Source organism: Melopsittacus undulatus, chromosome 3 (genome assembly GCF_012275295.1).
Source record: "Melopsittacus undulatus isolate bMelUnd1 chromosome 3, bMelUnd1.mat.Z, whole genome shotgun sequence".
Lineage (NCBI taxonomy): Eukaryota > Metazoa > Chordata > Aves > Psittaciformes > Psittaculidae > Melopsittacus > Melopsittacus undulatus.
Window position 1 is genome coordinate 114,676,140 of NC_047529.1, and position 17,392 is coordinate 114,693,531.

Genomic DNA, 17,392 nt, shown 5'->3' on the forward strand with positions numbered 1-17,392 from the left:
GTTATGTCAGAGGAAGTCCCATTTGCCTCTTCTCTCACAGAAATAGAAACATTTCCTTTGGAAAATTTAAACAATTAGCTCATGCAGGAAAGTAAAGGTTTCAAATTTAGTTCCATGCCCAAAGTCATTTAATCCTGATGATTTCTTACTTTGGCTTTTCTAAGCATCACACTGTTAACATAAGAGGAGCTCAAAGAAGCAGACTGGAGAAAGAAGCCAATACCATAGTAAAATACTGCTTTCACTCGTGTGACAATTTACAGATCATGTTTTAAAAGTCAAGTTTTAGAAAGCCATAATGTGGGGAAAATCACATCTTTATGAAAGCTCTACATGAGCAGAACTTGGAGGGCTGCTTTGGGTAATTAAGCATTGAGTAAATTCTTTGGTGATTGAACCCTAATTTTCCCACACAGCTCATAAGAAAGCAAAAGAAAAAGGACTTGCTTGTTGAGAATGAGTCATGTTGTAAAGAAACTTAATTACAGTTTATAAATAGTTGAAGTTGCTCTCTTTTTGAAACGTAAGAAACTACTGAGAAGTAACACATAAATTCGCTTCTCTTGACTTTGCATTTAATGCATATATACATTCAAAACACAGTTATCTTAAAGCCAAAATCCTGCTTCACTAATAAGTAAAAATCTGTGCAATGAATCAGTAAGGTTTAATTGTTCATTCTCTTGAAGAACAACCATCTGAGATCTGGAACAGGTTACATGTTTGTTAAGCTTATGTCAACAACCACAGAGTTGATTTTGACAGTCTTATTAACTTCAAAACAATATCTTTAGCATCTAGTTTTATAGCTTTTTAAAGAGGGTATGAAATGTGGAAGGGATAAAAGCAAAAACATGCAAAGCATACACCAATGCAGCCACAGGGTTTCTGGAGGAAAAATGCTCGGAAGAAAAAGGCAGGGTTACCACAGTGCTCCCCTCCCTGCCTTTAAGTACTGCAGAAAAGGGAAAACAAACCCATGGCTGAAATGCATGCTGACCATACAATGTACTGCAATGCACTTAGATGGTAAGACATAGAAAATTTCCCATATACTGTTTCCCTGTTCTAGAGAAAAGGTTTATTTATCCTTTGGATGGCACTGGGTAAATCTAGATGCTTGTTTTCACAGAAGTCAATATTTACTCACTGACTGTTACACACCATTTTAATGCTTGGATGATACTATACTGGTTATCTTATTAAACTTCTGGATGCTTGAATCTGCTGCGCTCTACTGCACCTATAATCTGTTATGCACTCATAAACACTAGCTGATCTGGCTATTTTACTGGTGAGATTCCTCCTTCTGCAAGTTTTCATGGCCTGCATAACCTTAATTCAATCTCTGCTTGCTTTACAGAGCAGCCTTCAAACACAAGGTAACACACTAAGTATTCTTTCCAGTTCTGTGCCTAGACTGGACAGAGGTGGCCAAATGAGACACTGTTCTGGTATGCCCCACCTGACAGACTCTACTCCTCTGCATTTATTTAACGCACAACACCAAAGCCTTGCTCTGGTTAAATATGCATGCATTTCTTCACAAGCTTTTCAATGAGATGATTCTAATAATCATAACAGATGATGATAAATCAAATATATTGAATTTTAGAAAAATATTGGTATAGTTTAAAAATTGTTTCACAGCAACTTCACGAGTTGAGAGGCTAACCTAGGGATTCCAGATCAGGAACAACTGAACAAGGAAAGGACAGTCAACCTGTGTACTGATGCCTGTAGGACCCAATTCTTCTGAGATTTAATAGTAGACTACCCTTTATACAGCCAAAACACAACTCCTTCTACTCCTTCCCACTCTTTATGTATCATTCAGCTTTGGCCAGGACTGCCTGTGCATTCAAGTACTTCTGATGAAGCAAACTAATGGAAACAGGAAACACATATTCCAGACTTCAGAACTGTTTCTTATTAGTATATGTTCATCTTTTTCCTTGTTCTTTTTTTGGTTCACTGAATCTCACATTCTCTTTGCTTTACTTACAGCTGAGTTCACAGTGCTGGGAAAAACAACTTGTGGATTCGAATGCACTGCCTAAAACTGAAAAGTCCCTTGAACTCAGAGCTCTCCAGTTTTCACGATGTATTCACGTGGATAAGACTCATGTGAATTTACAATGCAACTTGGTGGTAACACAGACAACATATTATATATAATGATCCTGACACATCTATCAAGCTCTGTTTTAAAAAGAAAATGTCTAGATTTTCTGACATAACTTCTCCTATGGGAAACCTGTTCCAGACAGCCTGGATGATGGATGACAGATCTTCATCAATCTTCAAGGAAAACCAGCAATCTCCAGTTTTTACACAGAAATTCCAGTACAGAAGGCCTTTCAGGAGTCATATTGATCACTCTACCTGCTGAGAAACCTGAACAGATTTAGCCACAAGTATTCTGGGGACTGTAGTGGCTAGTACGAACCTCTGCAGGGTACAACTTCAGGCTATTTTGCCTAGTGAATCCTTCCTTGACTCTTACATGGCTAAAGGCCTTTACCCTACATTTTACTGGCAAAAACTGAAAGGGCGAGTTTGGCTCTAAACACACAGAATTACTAAATGCCACAACTATCCTGCTTTGGTGCGTGATGATGTAGTCTTGCAAGAATGAGAGAGCAAGATGACAAATAACATATCAATGGCATGACTGCGGGACTTTAGGTTAACAGAGCACAGTCATAGGGATTTGAATTTGTTCAATATTATTAGGGCTAACATCCCTTCTGGAGAAAAACAGGTTCTCTGCAGGAAGATGCTGTTTTGAAATCAACATTTCAAAATCTCAAATCTGAAATGAAAAGCTATTTATGGAATTTTAGCTGAGGCACTTTGGGTGTGTTGGTAATCACAGCTGGTTTTGAAATAATGAAGTCTGCCCTTGCTACAGGAAATACCCACCCCATCAGCTAAGTTGACACTTGTAGGGTAAACGAGTAAGATGATTTATATACAAAATACTTCCAAATAGAGTAAAGTGGTTCTTCCTTAAGTTCAGGTGGAACTTCCTGTGTTTTAATCTTCTCCTTTCTAAACTGAACAGGCCCAGCTCCTTCAGCTTTTCCTCATACGGGAGATCCTCCAGACCCTTAATCATTCTAGTAGCTCTTCACTGGACTCAATCCAGGAGCTCCATGTCTCTCTTTACTGGGGAGCCCAGTCCTCCAGATGAGGCCCCACTGGGGCTGAGTAGAGAGGGAGGGTCACATCCCTTGACCTGCTGGCAATGCTCTTCCTAATGCAGCCCAGGAAACCATTTGCCTTCTTGGCCACAGGGACACTTTTCTACTGGCTCATGGACAACTTGATGTCCACCAAGAAGCTGAAGTTCCTCTCTGCAAAGCCCACTACTATTCTGAAGAATGGAAACAATAAATTATTCCAACACACTACACAGAGTAGATTTGCTTCCTTGTGGATGTCAATGAGACTAGAATAAATTTATGACTTAGTTTTATTTGGTGTCTTTTTAATTTTTGTTTTATTTTATTAATTTAATTTTATTTTTTTTTCATTTTTTAAATATAAAATATGTAACCCAGATTTATTTGAAGAGGACTGCATGACACTGCTTTATTTACTTTATGGTTCTTATTCCACTGATAACAGGTACTAAAATACAGTCTAGGCACCAATGGCACCCAGATTTATGATTACTATTCTTTTAATTTTCTTTTAACACAGGCAGATGATACTGCTGTAAAAATATCCCATGGTCCCATGCCTTTATCATCACCTGCATTTTCCTTGTTAAGTACCTCAGACTTCATACAAAGTGGCATTTTACAAAATGTGCCAAAAAATAGTTTAAATTCCTTAAGTTACATGGAATCTCTCATAATCATACATTGGGCCCAGTGAAAGGGCAAAATGGCCTCACAGCTCCTTTCCTTCCCCAAGTTCTGCAACCAGGATTGTTTTTAATTGAGAGAAAGGCTTTTTATTTTCACCTTACAAGCTACAGCTATTGACATCTATTTTGCTGTATTTTTATTCCACATTATCAAAGACCTTCATTCCTTCCCCCTTCCGTTTTTATTTCCTTTTATTGTTTCTGCTGTAACAGTTTCTATAGTAACTTCTCTAAGTGCTGATGAGATTGATGCTACTAAAAGCTGTCTCTTCTCCATCTCAATTGCTTGAAGCTTATACTTTAAACACAGTTGCAGTTGTTACAGGCATAAAGAGCAAGCTGTGCCTCTTTTTGTCACGGGTTGGTGACCACTGCATGTAACAGGTGGAGAAAAGGCAAAAGCTTGTCCTCTGCTCTCTTATAGAGAGACAGTGCTAAACACTACACATTACTTTCAGCAGTACAGAAAGAATTCTAAAGCATGTTTTTATCCAAAAAGCAGCTGTGTAAAAACATAAGCTTCTCTCACTGACACTTTATTAAGCTTATGAGGCTTTCAAACTGGTTCTTTTTCTTGTTTTAAATGCTGCCTGGGATATGAACGTAAACTGATTTATTTCATTGTCATCTGTGATCAGAGTGACATTACCCTGCAGGTCAAGAGGACCCTTTGCTGACACACATGCTATTCCGTTCTTTCACGCTCTGCTCCATGCGAGCTTATGGTTTTCAGATCACAACAGAGTGTAATCCTGCCTGACCCAGCTAGCCAGCTCTGCCACTCCAGATATTTTTAAAGCTAAATGGAAATCTATTACTGCAATACAGGCCCATTGCTTCTTCCTGCTCCTGAATAATACAATTTATCACTTCTCTTGAAGCCACCTTTCACAGATCTCAAGGTTCAGCCTTCTATCACCTTTTCATGACCTAAAGAATTAACCTGTGGAACGTATTCTTATTAAGCCATTCTCTAGACTACCAGACATTTTTTGGTGCTCTTTTCTGAACACTCCATTCAAGAATGAAGAAAGACAAATAGCAGAATCACAGCCCTAAGATCAAGGGAGCAAACTTTGGTCTGTTCAGGGATCTTGCTCCTCCCATAGAAGAATCCTATGGGATAATGGTCCTGGAGAGAAGAGGGGTCCATGATCACCTCCTCCAAGCACAAGAATGGTTCATCTTAACAAGCAGAAAGTCAAGCAATGGAGCAGGAGGCCTACATGGATGTACAAGATGTTTCTGACAAAGAAGAATCCTCAAATATAATAAAGAACTCAAATAGGAAGCACATGAGATATGGACACTCTCTGAGCATGCAGAGACTAGGTTGGGAAAGTCAAAGTTCACCCGGAATGAATCTGGCAAGGGGCATGAAGGACAACAAGATGGGCTGTTACAGGAGCAGCAACAGCAAAAAGGGACACTAGGGGAAATGAGGGACTGATGCTGAAGGGGGCAGGGGAACTGGTGACAAAGGAAACAGAAAAGAAGCTTTAGCACCCTCTCCCTCCTTCCATCATTTCAATGTTTAAGTATCTTTGTGACCAATTCCACCTCTAAACCAAGCTGCATTTCTTACTATTAAAAAATAACTCATATTTATATATTTGATAAAAGGCACGCAGCAGTCACCTTTGTGTGCCATTGCTGTGTTATATATAGATCACTAGAAAAAGTTTACTTTGGTGACAAAGTGTCATTTGGTAGAAAGAAGAGACAGGGAAAAAGAATACAGAAAATCTCTTGATGCAGCTCTTATTTCTAGAAATTCCTGTGGAGTTCTGCATCATCCTGTTTTTTTCTGAAAGGAGTGCCTCATATTGAACCCAGGACCGATCCATGTGAAATCCATGCTCATAATCTCCTTTCCAGACTGAAAACAAAATACTTGCTTTCTCCTTACTACTGTGGGCAATTTTCAACTTGCCGTATCTTATACCTTTAAATGTATTTCTCACCTTAGAGAAAAACTATCTGTGAATGCCATGTAAGGCAACATCAAAATGTGTAGTCACAAGACATAGAGTAAGACGAAGTACCACAATCTGCAGTCAAGTCCCAACTCTGTCAGTGACATCCTGTGACCCTATTATGTTTTTCAAAACTCGAGTGGATAAAATAGGATTGTATCACTTCCCTATCTCAGGCATCTTTTCTGAGAACTTACTAGTTATCTGTCACTTACTGGGGCACACAGCAGTACTCTAGATATATCTATTCGATAAGGAAAAGCAACAAGTTTTCTTTTCTGAAAAGCTCAATTTTAGGAGAAGTTATCACAAAGCCTTTCAGTCCCTTTGTTACAGTGCTCGTAGTTCCTGGAAGAACATCAATTAATGTCTGCAGCTCTGCACTAACGTTTTAAATGAATGGCAAATATATGTGTTTCTCAGAAATTATGAAGTTAAAATCCACAGCAAAGTGACACTTTAAAGTAGTTTGCCAGTCCACCCACGTCAGGCCATCGTAAAATCCTTGTAAAACCTAATTCCCATCACAACAGTTGTTTCCTGTTTATTGCTGTTCATACCAAGTTTTATTAATTGCCTGGTGTCCATTCTCCCTTTTTGAGCAGAATTATGAATACAAACCTAGAACTAGTTTATACTGACATGGTTACAAAATGAACACATAGAAACAGAAAAACAGGAACAGAAAACCTCCATTTTCAGATTCACTTGCATCCATTATAAATACCTAAATAAGGAAAATCTCACCTCACGTACAAGTAAAGATCCATGATGGAGTCAATGAATATATATTGTTTAATATACTCTTATTGACAAAAATAAAACTATCAGTTACAATAGAAACTTCAAACTAAATCTAGTTGGCAGCGTTCCTTAGAAATAAAGGAGAAAAATATGCAACACAGAAAAATGAGCAGCAAAAAAGCTAATTTCTTTTCCAAATGCTGCAGTTCAGTCCTGGGATTAGACCCTGCCTATGCCTGGTTAAGTGCTGAACTGTGTGCCTATGACTCAAGCTACTTCTCCATCACACTGCCTGATCCACAGCACTGCAACGTCTGCAGCTTTCATTGACTTCAGTTAAGTGATACACACCTCACTACACATGAAATGTCAGAGAATGCCTTGTTCTGTGGTGATTAAAACAATGTACAAGGTGTTGAAGAGACCCCATCTGCGCAGGGTATATGCTGCTGCAGGCACAATGACATGTGCTCAGGAACTTTCAAAATCATGTTCAAAGAAACACATGGTACTGGCTAAAACTACTGGGAGAGTCAGAGGAAAAGACCACCTCACAGGAGACACTTACCTGCTTGCTAAACAGCCAAAAAATAACTCCCAACCATAAGATCCACATGTTTTTTGACTTCTGACAGACAATATTACATCACTGAGGCTTTATTAATCTCTAGTTACTCATTTAAGAACAAAATGATACCTTATAACAATCTTTGCAGACTCTTTTGATCAGCTTGGTTCTTCTCACACTAGACTTCTGAAACATTTACTTTGTTATGCTTGACATTTCTGCTGGACTACCCTGCTTTCCTGACACTACCAGACATTGCTCCATTCTCCTATACCTTATTATGCACCCTATCATGAGTTCTCTTTTTCCTTCTCCCTCACAGAGTCATAAATTCCCATTTTCATTTAAGGAACAATGAAATGATAATAAAATAAAAGCACTGTGTAAGGAAGCCAAAACACCTCATTAGATAAAAGCTCACCCAAGCAATCTAATATAAAGATTCCACTCAACAACTGGCCCTTTTTAGGGAATTACTTAGGCAGACAGCAATTTATTTTCCCATACTGTTTGTTGAAGAGACTTCTCTTTCATAATCAGACCAACTCCCCTGAAGCAGGGAATGCAATCTTGGTTTCCTCCAAAGATTTGTTTTTCCCTGGAACTTTAAGTGCTAATTGTGATCACTGCGAGACACTGATATTGATGAAGATGAGAAACTCTTGAAGGTGAACTTCTTTTCAGCTTCCAAAAGGTTTGTGATGGGGTCCTACATGACTGAAAAACGCACATCTCCAAAGCTACCAACCCCACTCAAATGGTTATTCATACTCCAGTAGCACACAGGAATCATAGAATAGTTAGGGTTGGAAAGGACCTTAAGATCATCTATCTATATCCAACTGCATTAAATACCATATCAACACCACAAACACTAGCTACTCCTCATGTTTACACTTAACAAGATCTATAGCTCCTGTATAACAGAGGGCAATACGGGCAAAACTACAGGCAGATAAAGGTTTACTGAAATATTTACAGGAAAAACATGAAACAGTCTCATGTTCTAGCTTCAAATTACTTGGATAATAAAAAAATATTGAAGAACTAATTTGTTTATCTCTCTGACCACAGAATTAGTGAGAGGCACCTGACTTTTCAAATAAGAATCTGCAGAAGCAGGTGATTTATAAATGAGAAACAAATCAGCAGCTTATTGAAGTTTACTTACAAAGCCTCATACTGAGACTCACTCAAAACCAGTATCAATATCAAAAGCAGTAAACCTGATTAATGATTTCCTCTTCTATATGGATGCATGAACTTCTCTGAATGTTTATTTCTTCTGTCATATATTTGAAAGCACCTGATTAATTCTTAAAACTAAACCACTAAAGCAAGAGTTCCTTTGGCTGCTCTTTGATCTAATACAACAACTTCAGCAAGTACATTAATCTAATGATTAAGTTTGCAATTAGGTAGCTCTTCTGTTTTTTAACATAGAATGGGTAGACTTTGCTCTTCATTCTGTAACTACAGCACAAATCAGTTCTTTTTAGCACGTGAAAGAGTTTTGAGGTTATTGGGCTTTTGCAATCCGGAAGTACTTTACTGTTTCTCTCCTCTTACTTTAACTCTATATACTCAACAAAACTACTCTGAATAATTTCACTTTACTTCTTCCTAGTTTCCAAACAAGTTTGTAACTTTGAATACAAACAGTCACCAAAAAAAGTCATTTTTGAAACCTCTGAATGCATCTGTTAAAGGAAACACAACTATTGTTAGGGTTTACATACCTCACAATCTCAATTGAACCTAAAACCTTGACCAAAATTCAGATGCCAGTAAAATTTACTATGGCTCCTTTCAGTTGATCTGCCACAGTGCTTGCTGTATACTGACCTATTTATTCTCCTCTGAATACCTTCTCTACATACTACAGTAAATACATAAAGTGGAACAGTTTTCAACTTACAGCTATCTCTCCCAGACATTTTATTAGACGCTTGCTAAATATTCACCATAATATACATAGTTATGTCAGTGGTTTAGGGATGAAAGCCTACATTACTTCACTCAGGAAATGAAGTGCAGGTTTCGGTCCTTTCATTGCAATATCCTTCAGTGCATGGAACATAAATGTTTTTGCAGTGAGCTGCTCAACAAGTGAGTGATGCAATGGCTTACACAGCTAAGCCAATGTATGATTTCTAAGGCCACAGGGTTAATACATAGTGATAAAGTATTCAGTTATAATTGTAGCTTTCATGCCAGTTAAATTGGATACTCTGAATATTACACAGTTAAAACCTACTCTGTTATTTAACAGAAATTTGAATTTTGATTCCCCTGAAATCTAACTGATTCAACATCTACTCAGTTATATTATCCCATAGCAGAGAATCAAATCCACAGGAATTTTAATGCTAATAAAATTAAGCCAAACAGACTGGGGGGTAGGAAATCTTCAAGAAGGTTGTACATAAAAAAGCATCATCTTATAGAAGATGATCACTCAGTGACCAATTCTCATTTGAGCTGAAGAGTAAGTAAAGATGAAATAAGGTCAATTTTTCAGGAAGTGGCAGTTTTATTTCTTTTTTTTCCCCACAGTGTAAACCATATTAATGTGATGGAAGTTTCTTGATTTCAGGTTTGAGTTTTCTAGACCTCTTATGGTCATTACTGTCTGGAAATCTCAGGTGATAAAACCTAATGGGTCAGTGAGACCATTTTTTATGACCTCCAATACAACACAGGGAAAAGGACTTCTCTGAACAATCACAATCCCAGTTCCTGCTTTAAAAACTCTGGGACAAATTTCTGTGATGTCATTAAGACATCGTAGTTTACCACATCATATTCCCAGTCAAAAATTATATACTCTGAAATATTCCAGTGTTAAACAAGCACTAATGCTGCAGCTGCCCAGATTGCACCGTAATTATTTGAAACAGAGATGAGAAGTGTAACAATGAAAAATAAAGGGTAGAATGACTGGATTTCCCCAGACCAAAATCTCTTTGATAGCTGTGATTTTCACCTTACCATAGGAAAAATAGTAACTATTTAAGGCAACATGTATAAGGCAGCAACAAAACCACATGTACTAATTTTTACATGAATTAATTCTTACACATTTATTTAATTAAGAATGTCTTTTTAAAGTAATACAATCTTGATTTAAAAACTTCAAATTACAGGATATCTAGCTACATACTGTGGCAAACTGCTAGATAGTTTTGCCTACATAGTTCCAGTCTAGGAATAACTTCTGGTTCGTAATGACAATATAGTGTTATTTCTCATTTAATAGATGTTTCCTTACACTAAAGTGTCTTTGCTATCACTACCAATGCACTAATGCCTGACAATGACAGGAGATTTTAGGCATGTGCAACTGTGAACTTAATCTTGAGTCAAATAAACAGAAAACCTTCCCATAATGCTTCCGGCATTCTGCAAAGCAGGCAGCATGCTATTGATGTGGATCCTCTCTCCTTCTCCAAATACAACCAGGATTTTGTGTTTTCAAAGTGTCATGGTCACACCAAAAATACAGTCAGCAATGCACAAATATAACTAAAACTTTAAATTGTTTCCTGTAATTGTATTTTTTGTTTATGAACTTGTATCTTCACAACGATAGACATTTATGCCTGAGGCAAAGTGTTACTCACTGTGAACAAGAAAGCAAAAATCTTTCCACATCAGCAGCAGGGTAAGTTTTGTGAAGCCTTCTGCATCATATTCCACCACACCACTACCAACAAAAAAAATCCAAACAAAATAATGAATACATTTTTATCTACCATTCATTCTAATACTGGATGATAAACATGTAAATTCTGTATTACAGGGATTGATTTGTTTCTATGTTTGTTTCAGCAACTTCCAGGACTTTATTTATTTATTAACTTATAATTTGCTAGTTGAATGAAATTAGATTACATTTTTCATCTTAATAATCTTCCTTATTGTGTTATTGGAGCTTCCTACCCAGAGAAAGGTTGTATTCAGTTTATATAAACACACTTTAGAATGAAAGGAGAGCTGCTAAAACATCTGCAATACTAAACTGATAAAAACTACATGCACGAATTCCCTGTATGTTATTCAGATTAAGATAATTCAGCAACTCTATAGCAGGCTGAGAGGAGTTTAGATTAGAAAATCCAAATGGATAAATGTAAAAGAAGCAAAGCACAAGACCGTATGAAAAATTAAATATAGAAGTCTTGCTCAGCAGATGGAATAAAAGTTTCAGCCTCAGCCACCCAGAGCTGGTATTCTCTAACAGCCTCAAGCAGAATTAGGACTCATGAACCACTTTATGAGTGAAATAAATTCATAGGCATACCTGGGCCACTTCTATACTGTCATTTTCTCAGAAGAAAAGGAAGTATCCTGTTTTCATAAGGACTGAGCTTGCATCAACTCATATATTGTGCCTATTCATATGTCCAGTGTTACCTATCTATAGCTGTACAAAATTTGGGTACATACTAGAAGCCACTTGTCTTCCCACCTTCACTTGAGAGACCTGAGAGTTGAAGGGCTCCTGAATATTCATGTCATTTGGCATCACCACTTGGAAGCAGAAACCCCCTCCTCACAATGAAACGAAACACTGCTGGTCAGGTAGGCACTCTTGGATAGGCTCCTGGACTCTCGATTGAGTCAGGCTTTCAGTGGTAAACCAAAGGACCTACCCTTCATGGTGCCAAGGTGCGCCTGGTTAGCTGATTTGTGAAGCTAACATGTTGTCAAGCCAGGCCCTTTGAGCAGCAGGAATTCAACATGACCTGACAGCCCTTTCTCTCTCAAAACAAGATCCTGCTTGGCAGTGGAAGCAGCTGGTCTCCCAGTCCTGTCTTCCTGCCAAGCAGTGGTTTCTGGCTTCTGTAAGGCTTGTAACTGTACCCACTTCCCTGTCCACTGCCTATTACTGTAAGACCCCTCCAGTCATTTATTCAGAAATGAGCATATTTCTTTTGCACAAGGAGCAAAACCCAACTGTCCTTTTCCCATCACCAGCTATTTTCTAGTAAAATCAGATCAGCAACTGGCACAGAAGCAACGGTGAACTTCATCCCAGCACTGCCACAGAGGGACAATCTCACCCACCATTCTGTGACAAATGACCAGATTCCATCTAATCCAGTGGACAGCAGTGACACAACCAAAGATCATGTGCACAAAACAACACTTTCCCCCACGCTACAGAAAATAATGGATCAAAAGAAAACTTACGTTCCAAAGTGACTCAGGAAAGCTGCAATATACTCTCTTCTCTTATGGTATCCCTGAATAACATATTGTACCTTAAGAAAGAAAAGAGACAAACAAATCCAGAGCTATAAAAAGATAAAAAAAGCCAACAGTCCCAATTTGTCATATATTCCTCATAAAGGAAAATTTATGTCTGTCATGATGGCAGCTCTGAATCCTACATTTAGCTTGCATGTTTTCCCTAAAGAATCCTAAAATGCCTTTAAAACAAACACTGGATCTTGCACACAGAAAATCTCTTCTTGCACACAGAAACCTCTCCACTCACTTCTGAGTGAAAGTTAGCGTTTCACAGCGTCCTGAAGCACTGTTACACGGCACAAGATGAAGAGTGAAGAAAAGCAATGCGTGGCCTTGCCTTGCTGAAGATTGAGCAGGAAGCCGCGATAGGCAAATCATAATTACCTGAACTGACAGTTGGTTCAGTGTCAAAATAACATTCTGGTTATAAAAGAGAAGTATTTCACAACTGATCTTGGGTGTTTTCTGGAGACTGCACCTCCAACTAAATCTTCTTAACACTAAGCTCTCTCAGTGGTTTCATGCTGACTCAGGGAGCCACCTACTCAACTGCGAGCATCAATTTCTGAGGCATTCTGGGTTTTGAAAGGCTTCCATCCTGGCAAAACCCAATGGTGCTAAACTTGGAAGACTTCAGGCAAAATTCTCCTTGCACCGTGTATGTTTTCTTATTGATTTGAGTGGATTACTTAGCAGAACAGCATGAACAGGGTCTGACCCGTAACAGAAACAATGCACGTGTTGTCAGGCTGCAGGAGCATCTGGTTTACAACTGTTTATTTCAAGTGTTTACAGTATGGTTCCATATGTGATTCCCTATATAAATACCTTTGTCATCCAGAATGAAAACTAACATTTTAAGAATCCTTTTCCCCCCCGGAACATGAAAAGAAGAGGAAGAATATTTTTCTTGGCTATGGCAATATCAGAATTCCTTGGCTGGCAAATGCTTTCCCACTTTTCTTGAAAAAGCTTTGCTACAATCATTGCTGAGAGCTATCCTGTACCCCTTAAAATCACATTTTATTTATAAATTGAAAACTTATTGTGTTTTATAAAAAAACTGCAATGGTTTTGAAAGTTCCGTATAGGATCTGAAATGTTATTTTGGGAAAAGGAAAACATAAGATAAGTTTGCTCAAGTGACTTTGTTTAAGAAAGGATAAAAGCAGTCCTGTGTACTTGCAGATTTTAAAAACAGAAAGTAATTTGAACAGAAAACCACAACAAAACCAACTCTAAACATAGACTCCAATATAATTACGGAAATGCATTTTGAAGAACTTCTGCTAAAAGATAAAATTATTTTCCTTATTTGAACAATTGAAGGTAAAAATAATATGCAATAGGAGGTCTGTAATAGGCAGATTCCTAGATGTTGGCACCTAAGCTTTCTTTTGAAGATGACACTTAAAGAACTGAGATGCTTTCAAAATACTATAGTCACTCTCTTTTGTTTAAACAGCAAGCTAACCAGAACGCAACCTTTTCAGTAACCTTAAACAGTTGTTGCTGTATAAACACCCAAATAGACTGCTGATTCAGTTCATCGGGATGAAAGAGCTGAGAAGAAAATTACTGAAAGTACTCAAAACCTACAATGATGACTATGGTATGAGAAATTCCAACTGGAAAAATAATATGCAAACTACATCTGTATTTAGTAGCGAAGTAATATGCTACAGTTGTTGTACGATGCAGTAACAGTTTGTCCTAAATCTTAATAAGTCACAGGAAGAAAATCCCACTCCAGGATCTGATCCCAAACAAGCTTTTTTTACTTAAAAGAGTCATTGTATTTAACACTCTTCTTAGGTGCTCAGCTCCTATCAAGAAGATACTCTTTGTGTAGCATTTCACCTTAAGTGTAGCATGCTTGGACCTGGCAGAAGAAAAACTATGTCTATAGAAATGCTATAGCGTGTCATTGCAATACAGCACATAAGGGAAAGGGTAACTGAACTCTCTTTATTAACTTACCTTGTTTGTTAGCAGCTGGCATACTTGGGGTACATAGTCGATAAGACAACCTCCACCAGGAAAGGCTGGGATGTGAAGGGCAGATGATCCTCCAAGTGCACTAGGAACAGAAGTTAATAGAACACTACATTACATGCACAGTCCCCAGGATTTGAACGCGATTTCTACACTGTCCTCTTTCCCTATTCAGAAAGTCAGAGGGCCTTAATGAGCAAGTGAATTTTATGCTGTGGTGATATAAAAAGTATTGAGTGATACCATCTATAAAAACAGGTTATACCATGACCTACTGTAATTAAACTATAATCAAGAGTATCACTAATGCAAAGCATTATCTCAGGAAATAGCTTTTTCTGGTTTAGACACTTGTTTCTTAGCCCTCATCAATAAGATGTGAACCACTATAGTTAAGATATCTTGTTAACATGGCAGGAGAGAATCTGAGTCTTGAATTACTCAAAAAGGCACCTTCAATCAAAACAGCTGCACAAAGCAAAATAAATAGGACTGAGAAGTAATAGACTGATATTGCAAATGTCAGTTATGCCATCTACTCCAACTTTGTGCCTTCCAATACCACAGAGATGTTAATGTATTAGATCAAGGGGGCAATGGCGGCCAAAAGATTATTAGGTACACGACGTAAGGGGGGGATGCCAAAAGAAGTGGATTTGTTCAGTCTTAAGAGAACACTGAGGAGGAAGGGGGGTGATATTGAAGAGGGAAGTTGAAGGCATATTGTTATTGAAGGCATATTGATGCCTTCAGTCATCTAATGGAAAAATATAGAGAAACAGAGTCCATCTTCTATTAAGTGCACAGTGACAGGATGAAAGGCAATGCAGACGTATTGCAACAAAGGAAGTTTCGGTTAGCTATTAGGAAAAAAGTTTTCCCTATGACAGTTATCAAATACTGGAAGATAGGCCCAGAAGCACTGGGACATCTCTATCATCAGAGGTGCTCAGCTGAGCAGCTGCCCATGAGTACACTGATCTAAGCTAGCCCTGCTCCGAGGAGGGGCTTGGCCAGGTAATATCCAGAGGTCCTCTCCAGCCTACATTGTTCTATGATTTTGTTCATCCCCAGAAGGAAATCACAAGAACAAAGGCATTTAGGCATCTTAATCAATTGCCTTTATCATAGGATGGAAGACTGAAGCATGCCTGCTATTGCTGAGGATAATGGCTTCTTTGGTGTGGAAAGATCTAACACTTTTTATTTAAATGAGGTTGCATAAGACAACAACCAGCTAAAGTCCACACTACCTTCTTTTAGCAGTACTGACCTAAATCCTTCCTATAGTCTTTTACCAGTCAAAAGGGGTATAAATTTGCATTACACACTGTGGCTTACATCACTCACTAAGCATCCAGAACCTTGTTGGGTACAATTAAAAAGCTTCAAAAGCTAAGTTACTCTGTGGACTCCTGTTTACATGCTGTTTCCATGAAAGATTAAACAGGCTGGAAATAAAGTTCTCTGCAAAACAAGGCTCTTATTCTCCAGTGGGACCTGCCCTTGTGTTTTCCACGGTGCTTGATAAGATATCACTTTGGTAGGTATAAAGGTCTACAGTCGTACATCCCTTTGAAGGAACGGAGCCTACATAAATCAAAAACCCCAAACTCATAATGAGGTATATGGAAATCTGCTACTCAGGCAAAACAGTCTGGGTTCAGCAGACTGCTCACCACATGGAACAGTTCTGCAGGTCTGGATTTTGCATATGCAATGATGGAAGAGAAATAAAAAAAGCCTTGAGCACAGCACAGCTACATAAAAACACAAACAAACTGCCAGGAGAAGAAAGACTTCAATGGGATTTAACACCCCCCCCGAATTCAGTTTCCTTGCTGCTACCCCCTTACTGCAATTGCTCACAAGGGAATATAATTTTGCTACTTGTGGATGTTAAAACCAGTGAAACAGCAAAGCGTGACTATGGGATTATTACTAAGATGGAACATTTCTGAAACAGTAGTTTGCTCTTAGGAAATTGTAAGTATAATGGGTCCATCAGTCTTTAGTATTGGAGAATGAAGAGCTCATCCCTCCTGGTTTATGTAAGGGGGTTGTGAACCTTCCTTTAGGACCCTGTCTTTCAGTTTATTACACTCCTTAAATGCTTATGTAAATATACCCATAAAAGCCTCCAATCTTATACACAGACCAAATTGTACTGCCCGTTTTGCATTCTGCCTTGCCTCATTTGCAACCAAGTCCAAGTTACCCCTCAGCATGGAGATACCACTGAAGATGTTCAGATGACTACAACAAGAATTACAGGCTCCTCTCACGATTACAGTAGCAGGCATGGAATTAGAAGTAATTGTGAACAGATTTCACATGCAAAAAAACCCTTCCCCTCCTATATCATCAGCTTCCAATATAACTTCCACACTGAACCATAGAATCATAGAATCATAGAATAGTTTGGGTTGGAAAGGACCTTAAGATCATCCAGTTCCAACCCTCTGCCATGGACAGGGACACCTCACACCAAACCATGGCACCCAAGGCTCTGTCCAACCTGGCCTTGAACACCACCAGGGATGGAGCATTCATAACATCCTTGGGCAACCCATTCCAGTACCTCAGCACCCTCACAGTACAGAACTTCCTCCTTATATCTAATCTTAAGTTTTAAGCCGTTACCCCTTGTCCTATCACTACAGTCCCTAATGAAGAGTCCCTCCCCAGCATCCTTATAGCCTCCTTCAGATACTGGAAGGCTGCTATGAGGTCTATGATTTGTGAATAAGAGCTTCCCATTTTACTTGTATCCATCTTTTGAAAGTAGTGAATCCATAAGAACTTGTTGACAAACATGGGAATTGAACCCTTCTCAAATGAAACACAGACTGCTACAAGGTGTGGTTTCTGAGAAAGAGGTCCCTCCACAGAAAGAAGGCTGGAAATTCTAGTGTAATTATTCCCTGAAAACAGAATAAAGCTGTACAATATGTAATTTATGTTCTGTAGAAATAA

The 17,392-nt window shown here is 38.4% G+C and overlaps 1 protein-coding gene across 1 annotated transcript in view; it reads right to left on the minus strand.

Annotated features, from left to right (window-relative positions):
* The window catches only part of BABAM2 (BRISC and BRCA1 A complex member 2), a 155,034-nt gene that overhangs the window by 25,667 nt on the left and 111,975 nt on the right, over positions 1 to 17,392 (minus strand). The window contains exons 7-9 of the mRNA XM_034060923.1: positions 14,402 to 14,501; positions 12,362 to 12,432; positions 10,789 to 10,871 (exon numbers count right to left, since the gene is read on the minus strand). Of these exons, the coding sequence (XP_033916814.1) occupies positions 10,789 to 10,871; positions 12,362 to 12,432; positions 14,402 to 14,501 (254 nt within the window). The remainder of the gene's footprint in view (positions 1 to 10,788; positions 10,872 to 12,361; positions 12,433 to 14,401; positions 14,502 to 17,392) is intronic.